This window comes from Xyrauchen texanus, chromosome 7, assembly GCF_025860055.1.
Source record: "Xyrauchen texanus isolate HMW12.3.18 chromosome 7, RBS_HiC_50CHRs, whole genome shotgun sequence".
Taxonomy (NCBI): Eukaryota; Metazoa; Chordata; class Actinopteri; order Cypriniformes; family Catostomidae; genus Xyrauchen; species Xyrauchen texanus.
Window position 1 is genome coordinate 1,713,501 of NC_068282.1, and position 16,465 is coordinate 1,729,965.

The following is a 16,465-nucleotide window of genomic DNA, read 5'->3' on the forward strand; positions in this document are numbered from 1 at the left end:
CTTCCGGCTCAGCTCTCTTTTCGTTACAATGGTGCGATAGAGCGAGTGCAATACCGCCCCCGCTGCCCCGATTCTCCGGCCAACCTCCCGCTCCATTGTCCCCTCACTCGAGAACAAGACCCCGAGGTACTTGAACCCCTTCACTTGGGGCAATACCTCCTTCCCTACCTGGAGCACTCCATTGGTTTAATAAGTTAGGGATAATGTACAGAAACTCTTGTATCAAGAGTATCAATTTATCTCTAAATGTCTTCCAAGAGCCTGAAATGCAGATGCTTTGAGGATGTAAAAGATAGACTTTGATGTATCGGCCGGCGATATTTATCGGCCAATAAATGACGGTTTAATATAAATAATAATAATAAATAAAAAATTTATAATAAATCGGTTTAAACATCAAAACGCAGATATGAAAAAACAAGAAGTGTCGGCACTTCAAAGAACATGTCGTATGTTTTATTCTTTCTCGTTCTCACATTGAGGAAAAAAACGTCATAACGTGACACTTGTGAAAGCGGCACTTACATATACATGATGAGGTAAAACCATCCAAATGCTTTTAAGAGCATTTCTAATGGTGCGTTCACAAACAACGCGAAGAATATTTCCACCTCGCATTGCTCGCGCGAGTTTGACCGCTGGATTATAAATGTGTGTTTAAACTGCCGTTCGCGCGAGTAACGTGAACCCGCGAGTATTCCCGCTTCTCGTCCTGAGAAGGAAGGGAGGATGGGCTTCATCGACTTGGTTCATAGTAAAGTTCAACCAATAGCTGGAATCAAGTAGTCGCGCATATTTTCAGAACTTACCAGGTAGTCCAACTTCCTCACTCATGTTCCTCCAAGCGACGTCTTTTTTCGTCCGGTCTATGTACATGTATGACGTTGTGTCATACAATTCCCGGTGCCCACACACCGCAACAACAATCGTTTCATCCATTTTTCCAGATTTCTTCTGCTACTATGTCAGTACGTCAGTGACATCCGGACAATCTCAATGCTGATATGCTTTCGCGACAACGCGGCATGCAAAAAATTTAAACGTCATTTTGAGTGTTCGTGTCGCGTCATTCACTTCATTCGTGCCGTCCAGCACGAATTTGCATTTATTCGCGTCTATTGCATCTTTGCATTGACTTTGTATGTAATCGCGCCGCATGAAACGCTCGCTTCACGTTGTATGTGAACGCACCATAAGACATTGGTACGGTATTCATAAATGCTACACGAATGATTGAGTTAAGATTTAAATCGCGGGGTCTGGGTATCTCTGGGAGTATTGACGCTGACTATTACACCTGGAGTCGTGAGATTGAACCCAGGGCGTGCTGAGTGACTCCAGTCAGGTCTCCTTAACAACCAAATTGGCCCTGTTGCTAGGGAGGGTAGAGTCACATGGGTTAACCTCCTCGTGGTCGCTATAATGTGGTTCTCGCTCTCGGTGGGGTGTGTGGTGAGTTGTGCGTGGATGCCACGGAGAATAGCGTGAAGCCTCCACACATGCTACATCTCCGTGGTAACGCGCTCAACAAGCCACGTGATAAGATGCGCGGATTGACGGTCTCAGACGTGGAGGCAACTGAGATTCGTCCTCCGCCACCCGGATTGAGGTGAGTCACTACGCCACCACGAGGACTTGGAGTGCATTGGGAATTGGGCGTTCCAAATTGGGGAGAAAAAGGGGAGATTATCCACACACACACACACACATACAATAATGCAATTAGACATGGCTGTATATTTAAACCGTTAATATTAAATTGAAAACATTTCACAGTTTCATCATTAAAAACTCTATTATAAATATTTACCTTTCAAACTTCAGGAAATATAATGGAACGAATATTACCTGTCGGATAAAAAATCTGGAATTTAAAATATTTTTTTTTTTTTTGGAACTGATCTTTGGAAGGTGAATATTTTATTAATTAGGTTAAAAAAAAATTTATGATGAAATTTTTTGCACAATCTTTTCAAGTAAAATATGTACCATGTTAAATTGAATCCCAAAAAATGCAATCGTTTCTAATGCAATGCGTTTATTTTTCAGTTTATTTTCACAATTAAGCGTGCTATTTTGCATCTACATTTGTCATTAAAATACTTACATAACTTAATACAGAACCGTTTATTTTAAGCTGCACCAATATAAAAATTTATGGCCGATACCGATTTTAACAAATAACTATTGGCCGATACCAGTGCCGAGGCGATATTTTGCCACTTGCCTTATTTTGTCATCGAGATCACTGTTTTGCTCAGGAATTGTGTTTTAAAAAATGTACGAAGAGGTAAACTAAATTTCATAGCTTGATGCTTGATGTAAAAAAAGGCTTCACGCTATTTTCCGCGGCATCCGCACAACTCACCACACGCCCCACCGAGAGCGAGAACCACATTATAGCGACCACGTGGAGGTTACCCCATGTGACTCTACCCTCCCTAGCAACCGGGCCAATTTGGTTGCTAAGGAGACCTGGCTGGATTCACTCACCACACGCCCCACCGAGAGCGAGAACCACATTATAGCGACCACGAGGAGGTTACCCCATGTGACTCTACCCTCCCTAGCAACCGGGCCAATTTGGTTGCTAAGGAGACCTGGCTGGAGTCACTCACCACACGCCCCACCGAGAGCGAGAACCACATTATAGCGACCACGAGGAGGTTACCCCATGTGACTCTACTCTCCCTAGCAACCGGGCCAATTTGGTTGCTAAGGAGACCTGGCTGGAGTCACTCAGCACGCCCTGGATTCAAACTCAGCGTCAATACTCGCTGAGATACCCAGACCCCGGCGTAATTTTTAGTATCAAAGACATTTGAGGAACGTGGTGTTTTTATAACAGTTGTTTTCATCAATTGCATTTATGTGTGTTTGTTATATTAAAATAAAGTATATAAAAAAGATCAAATTTAATGTGGTCAATTTTGATGTCATGTTGACTTTAAAGACAGAGAATCTCTTTAACGCTCCCTTTCTCTCTCTCTCTAGTGAGCTGTTTGAGGTCAGTCACATCAGGACGATCTATCACATGTTCATCGCGGCTCTCTTCCTGTTCGTCTTGAGCACTTTAGCAGTGGACTACATCGACCAGGGCAGGTGTGTGACACCGTCAGAATGAGTGAGACATTTGATAATAGGATAGAAACAACCGATCAACAACGACGCTTAAGTGTGACTTAAGTGGAAAAATACTTTTGTGGCTACTGCACATTAAAATGACATTAATATATCCAACTGTGTTTGTTTGTATATTTCAGGCTGGTTCTGGACTTTGACTTGTTTGTTTACGCGTTCGGTCAGTTGAGTACGGTCACATGGGCATGGCTCCTGATGTTCAGTTATACTCTGCTTGGGCCGTACCATGTTGTGAGTGTTTGGGGTGGACTGTACCACAACGGCCGCTGGAGGGCATCTGTATCAGTGGCATCTGCACTAATGCTGTGCGCCACCCAGCTGAGCATGCTGGGAATATTTCCGGTGTATGTAGTTCTGCACTATCAGCTCCCCCCGGCATCACGATTCATCATCATATTAGAACAGGTAACGTTAATATACGATCAACATAGTATATACACAAACGGCATCCATGCCCATGTGTTCACAATAGTTTGAAAGTGTAAAAATGGTTTTTCAACCTATTTTATTTTTAATATGTATTAAGAACGTAAATAGGGTGAAGTTTGATTTTATGTTGACTTGATAAATTAATAAATAACTAACTGAGTCAATATAACATTGTGCCACATTATGCCCCACAGTTTGTGCCAAGGGTACATTTGGGGTTCAGGGTGTAAAGTCTACCCTCATTTGCCAAAACAAACAGGTCACCAAACTATTGGCTGCATGTCATAATGGAAAACAGTAAAACACAGATGTAGGATTTTTGTGGTCTCATGGAAAGTTATACCAACAATTTAGCAAAATGATTTTTACGTGGCTTTTACTATAGTGCATGACTCATTTTAACGTTTGCATTACATAATCAACTACATTTACAGGCTTGTTCGAGTGTGCTCGACTGAGAGAGCGTTGCTCTTGTGATGTAAAAGTCTGGGATACTCCCCAATTTGGGAAATGCCCAATTCCCAATGCGCTCTAAGTCCTCGTGGTGGCGTAGTGATCCGGGTCAATCCGGGTGGCGGAGGACGAATCTCAGTTGCCTCCGCGTCTGAGACCGTCAATCCGCCACTTCTTATCACGTGGCTTGTTTAGCGCGTTACCGTGGAGACGTAGCGCGTGTGGAGGCTTCACGCTATTCTCCGCGGCATCCACGCACAACTCACCACACGCCCCACCGAGAGCGAGAACCACATTATAGTGACCACGAGGAGGTTACCCCATGTGACTCTACCCTCCCTAGCAACCGGGCCAATTTGGTTGCCTAGGAGACCTGACTGGAGTCACTCAGCACGCCTGGATTCAAACTCGTGACTCCAGGTGTTATAGCCAGCGTCAATACTCACTGAGATACCCACGTCCCGAGCAAAATGCTCAAAGTTTAAATAACAAGGGTTAAAAATCACAAACAAATAAGCTTTCAAAAACAGTGGGCTACATTCAGGCTGATCAGGTGCAGAACAATCAATAGAACTGAACAGAACCTTTTAGCCGTTCTAATTTCACGAGACTGAGCCGTTGAATTAGCCACGCCCCCTCTTTCCAAAACCCCGCCCTCCAAAGATGGAAAATTAGCTTTATTGAGATGACACGGAGCAGAAATGGTTGTTAAAAACAACAGCTGCTAAACAGCGCCCTCAGCTGGCAACTGTTATGAACAACATGGCATAAAATGGCATTAAGCCTCAATAATTTGTTGCAACTACAATACTATGAGAACGCGACAGGCAGAAAGCATCATTGTCTGCGGACACATTTTTGTTGGCTGTTTATAAAGTCTAGAGCTGTCACAGAGACCGGTGAGATATGTTACAACACTTATTTTAATTATATCTTTAATTAGGACATTTATTTTGTACGTTTACATGAAAACAAATCGCTTACAGCACCTTTAAGGACCTTGCGTGAACTGGTGAAATCAAGCGATAGACAGATTAAGATGTTTCACGGGCCATTTCATGTATGATCACGTGCACAGTAAACAATGTTGCAAATATCAAAATATCGACTTATGCCACTATATGGTTAAATTCGATATATCGTCCCATCCCTAAAAATGACGCAATTTGGTTTTTAATCTCACATGTGCTTTTTCTCACACTATTAGTTGGGTGTAGGTTTAAGTTTTAGGGTAGAGTGGTTGGTTTGGGAGAACATTTAACTCGCGTTTAGCGCCACACAGTGGACATTTCACCTCGGAACGGCCGTGATACGCGTAATGAACCAAAATGTCAACACTGTCGTCATTTTTAAATGTGATCAAGGTGGAAAAAAACAATTGTGAAGTGTTTAAAATAGATAAGCTAGTTAATAATTTTTTATTAGCATTATCGGCTAATTGTGCATTATATCATATATTACAAGGCTACTTACAAAATACTTTATATATTATATATATATATATATGCATATAGACGTGTAATAAGTTCTGGTTTTCCTCTACGATGTTCCAAATCTTGCTTTCCCTCCACAGATCAGATTTGTGATGAAGAGCTACTCGTTTATCCGTGAAACTATTCCCGCCATTCTCAAAAACACACCGCAGAACGGTAAAGCTGTACAATATACTCATAATCAATTCTACAATTACCATGTTGAAATGAAACCTTCCTTTATCCCCTGATAAAGCACTTAAAATCACTATTACATATTAAATGTGCTGCATAAAACTAAACCTGTAAACATGTTCCAGGTGACCCGCGGCATTATCCGTCGCTCTCCAGCTATCTGTACTTCCTGTTTTGCCCAACACTGATCTATCGTGAGGCGTATCCGAGGTAAACATCATACAACTGTATTACAAAATGACAAACGTACAAATCAATATCCTCACTGTTTGTTGTTCTCATTCAGAAACACGTGCATCAGGTGGAACTACGTTGGCATGAACTTTCTAAAGGTGGAATTTATTATTTGGTTGTTTCGCAACGAGTCGAATGAATCTGTAGGGAACATTTCTGGGTCATCACCCCAAAATCAACAACAAAACTAAGATATTATATTTAGCATTATATATATAATAATAATAATATATATATATATATATATATATATATATATATATATATATATATATATATATATATTTTGCATTGTAAGATATTTTTTAATTACACTTTTCACAAATTCTTATTACTGCAGAAATCATGTTTGAACAGAATGTTTTTGTTTTTACTTGCATATATTACATTAAAATAAAAACTGAACTTTACAATTTTGCATAACAATAATGAGAATTAGATGTTTTTGACGGGGTACTAAGAGTTAAATTATCATGATGAATATCTGTTCATTTTCTTTATGCATAATGTCATTTCTTGTGTCTTTCTTATTGGTTTTGGGTTAAGATGTGTCCCGGAGATGTTCTTTGCAGGTTACGTGAGATTTAATCCAGTCAGCTCTTTAAAACGAAATATAATTCTTACTGTATGTTTCCTGTTTCTTTCTACAGATCTTGGGCAGTTTGTTTTATCTGTACTTCATCCTGGTGCGATTGTGCATCCCCGTGTTTATGAACAAGAGCAACCAGCCGTTCAGCACACGCACACTCATACTGGCGCTCTTCCATGCGGTTTTTCCAGGTACACTTTATACACGCGCGCACACACACGCGCACACACACACATACACACACTAACACAAACACACAAACTGACGCACACACACTAACACAAACTGACGCACACACACTAACACACAAACTGACGCACACACACATACACACACACAAACAGATACGCACACACACACAAACAAACACACACAAACAGACACACACACGCGCACACACACATGCACACACACTAACACACATACACACACTAACACACAAACTGACGCACACACACTAATACACACACACTAACACACATACACACACTAACACACAAACTGTAGCACACACACTAATACACACACACACTAACACACATACACACACTAACTGACGCACACACACTAATACACACACACTAACACACAAACTGACGCACACACACACAAACAGATACGCACACACACACACAAACAAACAAACACGCGTGCGTGCACACACACACACAAACAGACACGCACACACACACGCGTGCGCACACACACACGCGCACGCACACACACATACACACTCACACACAGACTCACACATGCCCACACACACAGGCACACACACATACTCACAAACACACAGACTCAAACACACAGACTCAAACACACACACACACAAACAAACACACACACAGATGCGCACACACACACACACATTCACACACGCCCACACACATACACACTCACACACAGACTCAAACACACACATACTCACTCACACACAGACTCAAACACACACACACAGGCACACACACATACACACACACTCACAAACACACGCACACACTTACTCAAACACAGACACGCACACACACGTGCACACATACACGCACTGACATACACACGTACACATATACACAGACACACACAACACACACACACACACACACGCACAATAACACACACACAGTGCAGTATATAAATTTTATTTTCAGTTTTATAAATTTTCAGTAGCTACATGCACACATGGTCAGATGTTACATAACATATTTTAAATACAGATGACACAGGCCGCTATTTTAACATTTACAAGTATAATTATTGAATTACGCACTAGTTGTTGCATTTGGCTCATTGGTGATGTAATCAAGTCATGTAATGCATAAAATTTAACTATAATCTGATAATGCACATTATAAAATGTAATCCAATTACAAGTACTTGAGTTTGGTAAGGCAAGGCAAGTTTATTTATATAGCACATTTCATACACAATGGTAATTCAAAGTGCTTTACACAGAAGAGATTAAAATAAGAATAAAAAAACAAGAATAATTGAAACAGTTTAGAATATAAAATAAAATCCAGTACAAACAGTCGGACACACAGTGGCACAGTGCTCATTCAGTAAATGCACAGCTAAACAGATGTGTTTAGAGTCTGGATTTGAATGTGACTACTGTAGGAGCACATCTGATCGCTTCTGGAAGCTGGTTCCAGCTGCGGCGGCATAATAGCTAAAAGCAGACTCTCCTTGCTTAGAGTGAACCCTTGGTATTTCTAGCTGATGTGATCCTAATGATCTGAGTGATCTGTTGGGTTTATATTCAGTGAGCATATCTGCAATATATTGAGGTCCTAGCCCATTGAGTGATTTATATACCAGTAATAATACTTTAAAATCAATCCTAAATGTAACTGGGAGCCAGTGTAAAGACCTGAGGACTGGTGTGATATGTTCATATTTTCTGGTTCTGCTCAGAATCCTGGCAGCAGCGTTCTGTATGAGCTGCAACTGTCTTATGGTCTTTTGGGAAGGCCAGTGAGGAGTCCATTACAATAATCCACCCTGCTGGTGATGAAAGCATGCACAAGTTTCTCTAGGTCTTGACTGGAAACAAAGCATCTAATTCTTGCAATATTTTTCAGATGATAGTATGCTGATTTAGTTATTGCTTTGACATGACTACTGAAACTAAGGTCTGACTGTAGAGACACACCAAGATTCCTGACTTGATTTTTAGTTGTTTGACCCCTAGCGTCAAGGTATGCATTCACCTTGAGAACGTCATCTTTGTTTCCAAACACAATGACTTCAGTTTTGTCTTTGTTTAACTGAAGAAAGTTTTGGCACATCCAACTGTTAACTTCATCAATGCATTGGCACAGGGAGTCAATGGGGCTGTAATCGTTAAGTAGATCTGTGTGTCGTCTGCATAGCTGTGGTAAGCAATTTGGTTCTTTCTCATTATTTGGCTCATTGGGAGCATATACAGGTTGAACAGGAGTGGCGCAAGAATTGAGCCTTGAGGGACTCCGCATGTCATGGACGTCCACTCAGACTTATGGTCTCCTATACTCACATAATAACCTCTCCCTTCTAAGTATGACCTGAACCATTTTAGGACCATCCCAGAAAGCCCCACCCAGTTTTCCAGCCTGTCAAGAAGTATGTTGTGATCAACAGTGTCAAATGCAGCACTGAGGTCGAGTAGTACCAGTACTGATAATTTGCCTGTATCAGTATTTAAGCTGAATATCGTTTATTATCTTTATGAGCTGTCTCTGTGCTGTGATGCGATCGGAAACCAGATTGAAAATTGTCAAAGTATCCATTTGAGTTCAAGAATTTGTTCAGCTGATTGAAGACAACTTTTTCAATGATCTTGCCTATGAAAGGAAGTTTTGAGATCGGTCTATAGTTGCTTAATATGGTCTTATCCAGATTGCTCTTTTTCAAGGGGGGCTTGACAACTGCAGTTTTCAGGGAGTTTGGAAAACTCCCAGAGAGAAGTGAAGAGTTTATCACTTCTAGGAGATCTGCTTCTAAACAGTTGAACACACTTTTGAAAAAAGATGTGGGAAGTGCATCAAGGGCGCAGGTTGATGTTTTAAGTGTAATGAAGCCTCAGGCAAGTTGGGATCCATCTGCGGTATTTTATTGAAAACAGCACACAAGTCGTACAGGCAGGGTCAATGGCAGGCAAACAGAGAATGTAGAAGGCAGGCAGAAGAATAACAAGAGCAGGCAGAGATCAGGGCAGGCAGCAAACAATCGTTGAACTGGGCAGGCAAGAGGTAAACAAGGCAGGCAGCAAACTAACAGGGTCTAAACAACAGGCAGGAACGGTACACAGAAAGACTAGAATATAAACTGGATACAAACTTGCTTGGTAGAGTCGCCGGAGCAAACAAGACTTTGCAATGAATGAATGAACTGAGTGGCTTTAAATAGAGCGTGGGAAACAGGGAACAGCTGTAGAGTAATCAGACCTAGGTATGCGGGTGTTTGAGAAATGTAGTTCTAGCGATCAATACTCCGGTGAATCAGATCTCCGATGACTGGAGAGGGAGGCGCTCTCTGTGTTCGTGACATTAAGGTGCTGTACGGTTTCTTCCAAAATTTTGCCAACAATTTCTTTGAAATCAGACATAGTAACTACTTTCTCAGGTTGTGGTTTGATTTGTCTGACCCCAGCACAACTCAAGGATGTGCTGATCACCTTTCTGATATTATTCATTTTTTCAGAGAAGAAAGAAGCAAACTCACTGCACTTGCTGTCTGAGAGCATTTCACTGGGAATCTGGCTTGGGGGGTTTGTCAGTCTCTCTACAGTCGCAAAAAGAGTGCGTGTGTTGTTTAAGTTGCTGTTTATAATATTCGAGAAGAAAGTCTGTCTAGCTTTGCCTAGTTCCATATTAAAAGCATGGATGCTGTCTTTGTAGATGCTATAATGGACTACAAGTTTTGTCTTCCGCCACATGCGCTCTGCTTTTCTGCATTGTCTTTTCATATTTTGCACTGCTGTTGAGTTTCTCCAAGGCGCTTTTTGTCTGCCACTCTTCTTCCTGACTTTCACTGGAGCAATATCATCAATTACACTTTTAACTTTTGAGTTAAAAGAATCAAGGAGAAAATCAACAGTCAGCAGATATCCTTGATGTTAAAGATATAGCCTTCATAAATAGTACACTAGTGTTCTCATTTAAGCATCCCTTCTTGACAGACACAGATCTAGCTTCAATGATCAACAGAATCAACAGCAACAGAAATGATCAGACAGTGCTACATCCTTAATAACAATCGATGAAATGTTTAGACCCTTACTGATAAGTAAATCTAGAGTGTGTCCATGATTGTGTGTGGGTCCATGTACATGCTGAGTCAGATCAAAAGTTTTTAAAACAGTTATGATTTCTTTTGTCATATTGTTTTCTGCATTATCTATGTGAATGTTAAAGTCTCCAGCAATGGCAAAACAGTCAAACTCTGAGGTAATTGTTGATAACAGTTCTGTAAAGTCCTCAGCGAAGGCTGGAGAGTATTTTGGAGGCCTGTAAATAATGATAAGTAAAATGCGTGGAGCACTTTTTAACACACTACCCAGATATTTGAAAGACGGGTAATTCCCAAATGATATTTGCTTACATTGATAGACATCTTTAAAGAGAGCAGCTAAACCCCCACCTCGCCTACCTTCTCTGCAGACACTCAAATAAGTAAAGTTAGGAGGGGATGTTTCATTAAGGACTGTTGCACTACAGCTGTCTTCTAGCCAAGTTTCATTTAGAAACATAAAATCCAGGTTGTATGTGATAATTAAGTCGTTGACTAGAAGTGATTTATTTTTAAGTGAGCGGATGTTTAAAAGTGCTAACTTAACAATTTTTGTCCCCACAGCAATCTTAGTTTGGCGTGTAATAGGCACCAGATTAGATGGGTTTGCTGAACGGCTTTTGAAGGCCTTAGACTTTCTATGATGTAATCTAACAGCAATAGAGATTGATACAGGCACACTGGGTTCCCGCTTGTTTTGTAAACATTTGAGAAAGTTACTGTTATCATAGCGGGGACCCAACACATATCACTGAGAGCTGGTATCAGTTGTTTTCAGTTGGTAATCTGATTACATCATCCAGATTAAATGTAATCTGTTACTACCATCTCCAAACGGTGTTTCTCTCATCTCTCAGGTATGCTGATATTTATGTTGGGCTTTTACGCTTTTCTTCACTGTTGGCTCAACGCTTTCGCGGAGATGCTGCGGTTTGCCGATCGGATGTTTTATAAAGTAAGCGGCTTGTTTTCTCTCTTCACACACAAATGCACGACTGTCATGATTCTCATCATCTTAAAGTGTCTCGTCTCTGTTTGTTTGATCAGGATTGGTGGAACTCGACCTCTTTCGCTAATTACTACCGCACGTGGAACATCGTCGTGCACGACTGGCTTTATTACTACGGATACCGAGACTTCCTCTGGGTGAGACATGACTCGATCTGACTACATGTGGGCAATCGTGAATGTGTGTTTAAGGTTAAAACAGAGTTTGACAGATACTGATGATTGTCTTCTCAATCTTTAAGCTGTCGGGTCAGAAGCTTCGTTCAGTGGCCACACTGTCTGTTTTCGGCGTTTCCGCATTAGTGCATGAATACACCTTCACCATGTGCTTTGGATTCTTCTATCCAGTGATGTTCTGTACATTCGCCGGAATTGGTGGTAAGAGGTTTTGTGATGTCATAGAGAACAATTACAAGAAAGCTTTTACAAAGAGTGAAAATAATAAGCTCTGTTCCAAAACCGCTGTCAACTGCCTACTATTCTAACTGTTATGGAACCTATATAGTGTCAAATTAAAAACAAATAAAATAAATGTTTCAACGTTTCTTCAACTTCAGCAATGTCCAACAGTGTATGTACATGCAACACAGGAGATTTATGTCACTTTTGAAATCTAACCTATAATTGAAAGGAGGAAAAACTCCCATAATTAAAGAAAACATTTTCTCCAATGCACGTTTGCCACAATTATTGGCACCCTTTGAAATTCTTATGAGTAAAATATATCTAAATTATATTCCCATTCATATTTTAAAATGTTTTAGTGCACCTGGGTAACTATCCATCCAACCATCCATCCATTTTCAACCACTTATCTGAAGTCGGGTCGCAGGGGCAGCGGCTCCAGCAGGGGGCCCCAAACTTCCCTATCCTGAGCCACATTAACCAGCTCTGACTGGGGGACCCTGAGGCGTTCCCAGGCCAGTGTGGAGAAGTAATCTCTCCACCTCCCCGAGGCCTCATCCCAGCTGGATGTGCCTGAAACACCTTCCTAGGGAGGCGGCCAGGGGGCATCCTTACCAGATGCCCAAACCACCACAACTGACTCCTTTCGACACAAAGGAGCAGCGGCTCTACTCCGAGCTCCTCACGGATGACTGAGCTCCTCACCCTATCTCTAACGGAGAAGCCCGCCACCCTTCAGAGGAAGCCCATTTCGGCCGCCTGGGTAACTAGGAACATTCAATTATTCAGCCATGACATCCTGTTTCACAGGGGTATAAATATGAGGTAACACACAAGCCAAATTCCCTTAGTCATCCATCACAATGAGTAAGACCAAAGAATAAAGTTAGGATGTGCGGCAAAAGGTTGTTGAGCTTCACAAAATGGGAAGTGGGGTATAAGGAAATTGGTAAAGCATTGAAAATACCCAATTCCACCATCTGGGCAATAGTTAAGAAGTTCCAATCAACTGGAGATGTTACGCATTGGCCTGGAAGAGGATGTGTGTCTATATTGTCTATATTGAGGAGGATGGTTTGAGTGGCCAAAGGATCTCCAAGGATCACAGCTGGAGAACTGCAGTAATTAGTTGCATCTTGGGGTCAGAAAGTCTCCAAAAGTACAATCAGACATCACCTACATCACTATAAATTGTTTGGGAGGGTTTCAAGAAAACAGCCTCTGCTCTCATCCAACAACAAACTCAAGCGTCTTCAGTTTGCCAGACACTACTGGAACTTCAAATGGGACCGGGTTCTATGGTCAGATAAAACAAAAATAGGGTTTTTAGGCACACAGAGAGGTAGCCAAATGTGGGCAAACCGTGGGCATGAGGTACTAAATTTTGTGGTGGATCTTTAATTCAGCCAGAGATCCTGGACATCTTGTTCAGATACGTGGCATCATGGACTCTATCGTATACCAACAGATAAACCTAAACCTGACTGCCTCAGCCAGAAAGCTAACAATGGGCCCTGGTTGGATCATCCAGCAGGACAATGATCCAAAACACACATCAAGGTCAACACAAAAATGGTTCACTGACCATAAAATCAATCTGCCATGGCCATCCCAGACCCCTGACCTGAACCCCATAGAGCACCTGTGGGGCGAACAGAAGAGGAGAGTCTACCAGCATGGGCGTCTGAATTTGAAGGATCTGGAGAGATTCTGTATGGAGTAAAGTCTCAGATCACTTGCCATGTGTTCTCCAACATCATTAGGCATTATAGGAGAAGAGTCCGAGCTGTTATCTTGGCGGCAAGGGAGGTTACACCAAGTACTGAATAAAAGGGTGCCAATATTTGTGCCACACATATATTTGACAATATATTTGTGTTGTGTTTGCAATTGTTTGATATCCATTATAGGATAGATTTTTTTTGTGAATATTTTGGATGAAAGATCAAAAGGATTTGTTGTGTGTCATATTTCCTCTGAAGCATGCTCATCACTAACTTTTGACTAAAACTTTATTAGGGGAAAAATTGCTTGGTGTGGTAGAAATGACGTGGGACTATGGGGTTTTTGACAAATTGATAGAAATAATTTTCACACAATAAACATTCAAATAGACTCTTTTATTTTTTACTCTTTGTTTAGATAATTATAGTTTTATAACATTTAATAATTTGTATTTTCATTGATTAATATTGAAAGTCTGGGACACACTTAATATCGGGTGTCTTTAACTACTATGCACTTAATCGAGTTTAGTGGTTAAAGACACTTAATTTAAAGTGGGACCAATTTCTGGGTCTGAATCAAGGTTAAAACATAATAGATAATATAAATGACAAAGACCTGGTTAAAAGTTTCAGTGCAAAAAGTTTAAATCAATCCAATAAATAGGCATACATGTAGTAATCTGTATTGTTCTTCTCATCAGTGGTGTTCAACTTTGCCATGAACGACAAACGGAAGAGTCCGGTGTGGAACATCATCATGTGGATGTGTTTGTTCATTGGTCAGGGCATTCATGTTTGTCTGTACTGTCTGGAGTGGTACGCACAGATCCGCTGCCCGCGTACTGGGGTAAGAATGACACAACATTGCATCATGCTCCTATTACTCAACTGGTGGAGCATAGCGCTAGCTAACCAACACTGATCAAACATATAGTAAAGTATATGCATCACTGTATTACCCTCCCCAGACTCTCCAGACACACTATAATAAAACCTCCTGTGCTTCTGTGATTAACACATCACTGATTGATCGTGAAAGTTTAAAGAGTTTGAAGATTAAGTACCATCCAGGATTACTTGACGACTAAAGCCACATGTGCAACTGACAGATGGTGGAAGACATACTTATAGCTCAGAGATAGAGAAGAGCACAATCTAAGTTCATGTTTTCATGTTTATATTTCCATGTTCTTCAAACAGACAGGCTTCTGGGAGCTGGTGACACCGAAATCATGGACATGTAGTTACCAGTGACGACTGACCAGCTGAACCGAACGCTCATAAATGAGGAAAGCTCATGAATAGTCTCGCCAAGAGAGCTGCCGACCATCATCAATATTTCCAGTTAAATGTCTGTGTGCTTTGCGAGGGATACGATAAATGTACAGAGCTATTTGTGACATGATATATACAGTATAAACGCTGGTCGAATTGAGAATGAGAAATGTGGTGAATAACGATGATGCTACTAACATGCTGTAGTTCTGAGATGGAAATTTGACATTGTTATATATATTTCATGCTTAAAATGTAGCAAATGTAGCATATCAGCATTCCTAGAAGTGTAGCCTTGTAGTTTAATTGAATGCTGATTTTATGTTTATGTATATATACTGTAGATTTCAATGAATGTAATGATGCACATTGTTAAAATAAAAAATTTAGTTTTTTTAACATACAATACAATTAATTGTGGTATTTTAAGCTTACGGACTCTTCTGAATCAAACTTTACTTACATATAACTGTATTCAACATCAACATGAGTGACGGCGACCATTGGCGACTGGATGTGGGCGTGTCCAGCGACGTGACAAAGTTGAGAAATGTTTCACTTTATGCAAATGAAGAGTGACTTTTGGAAGCGACAGCCAATACGATAGAAGATGGTAGAGCTCAGGTGATCTAATATACTCTAATACACACCACTAGCGAGCTAACTGCTAAGTAGCTGGGAGTGTGAACGCAGCTTAAGTACTTGTGCTGGCGTAGTGACTCGCCTCAATCCGGGTGGCGGATGACTAATCTCAGTTGCCTCCGCGTCTGAGACCATCGATCCGCGCATCTTATCACGTGACTTGTTGAGCGCGTTACCACAGAGACGTAGCGCATGTGGAGGATTCACGCTATTCTCCAAGGCATCCAAGCACAACGCAACACACGCCCCATTATAGCGACCACGAGGAGGTTACCCCATGTGACTCTACCCTCCCTAGCAACCGGGACAATTTGATTGCTAAGGAGACCTGGCTGGAGTCACACAGCACGCCCTGGATTCAAACTCACGAGGGGCGATAGTCAGCGCTAATACTCGCCGAGACCCCGATTACCACAATTTATTTCGACAACAATCGAGTGTCACAGTGAGACACGTAGCATAAAAGTGATTTGGGCCAATTTTTGCAGGTTTAAAGGCAGAAATGTGAAGCTTATAATTTTATAAAAGCACTAACATTAATTCTTCTGTTAAAACTTGTGTATTATTTGAGCTTTAAAGTTGCTAAAATGGTTGATTTTGCAGTCGTTTTGGGTCCGTGTATCTTC

The 16,465-nt window shown here is 41.1% G+C and overlaps 1 protein-coding gene across 1 annotated transcript in view; it reads left to right on the forward strand.

Moving 5' to 3' along the window:
• Window positions 1–15,588, forward strand: part of LOC127646942 (sterol O-acyltransferase 2-like) — an 18,813-nt gene extending 3,225 nt beyond the window's left edge. The window contains exons 6-16 of the mRNA XM_052130929.1: window positions 2,995–3,102; window positions 3,264–3,546; window positions 5,597–5,672; window positions 5,816–5,900; window positions 5,977–6,022; window positions 6,575–6,704; window positions 11,640–11,737; window positions 11,830–11,928; window positions 12,033–12,168; window positions 14,624–14,769; window positions 15,123–15,588. Coding sequence (XP_051986889.1) covers window positions 2,995–3,102; window positions 3,264–3,546; window positions 5,597–5,672; window positions 5,816–5,900; window positions 5,977–6,022; window positions 6,575–6,704; window positions 11,640–11,737; window positions 11,830–11,928; window positions 12,033–12,168; window positions 14,624–14,769; window positions 15,123–15,176 — 1,261 coding nt within the window. The 3' untranslated portion in view covers window positions 15,177–15,588. The remainder of the gene's footprint in view (window positions 1–2,994; window positions 3,103–3,263; window positions 3,547–5,596; window positions 5,673–5,815; window positions 5,901–5,976; window positions 6,023–6,574; window positions 6,705–11,639; window positions 11,738–11,829; window positions 11,929–12,032; window positions 12,169–14,623; window positions 14,770–15,122) is intronic.
• The last annotated feature ends 877 nt before the right edge of the window (window positions 15,589–16,465 follow it).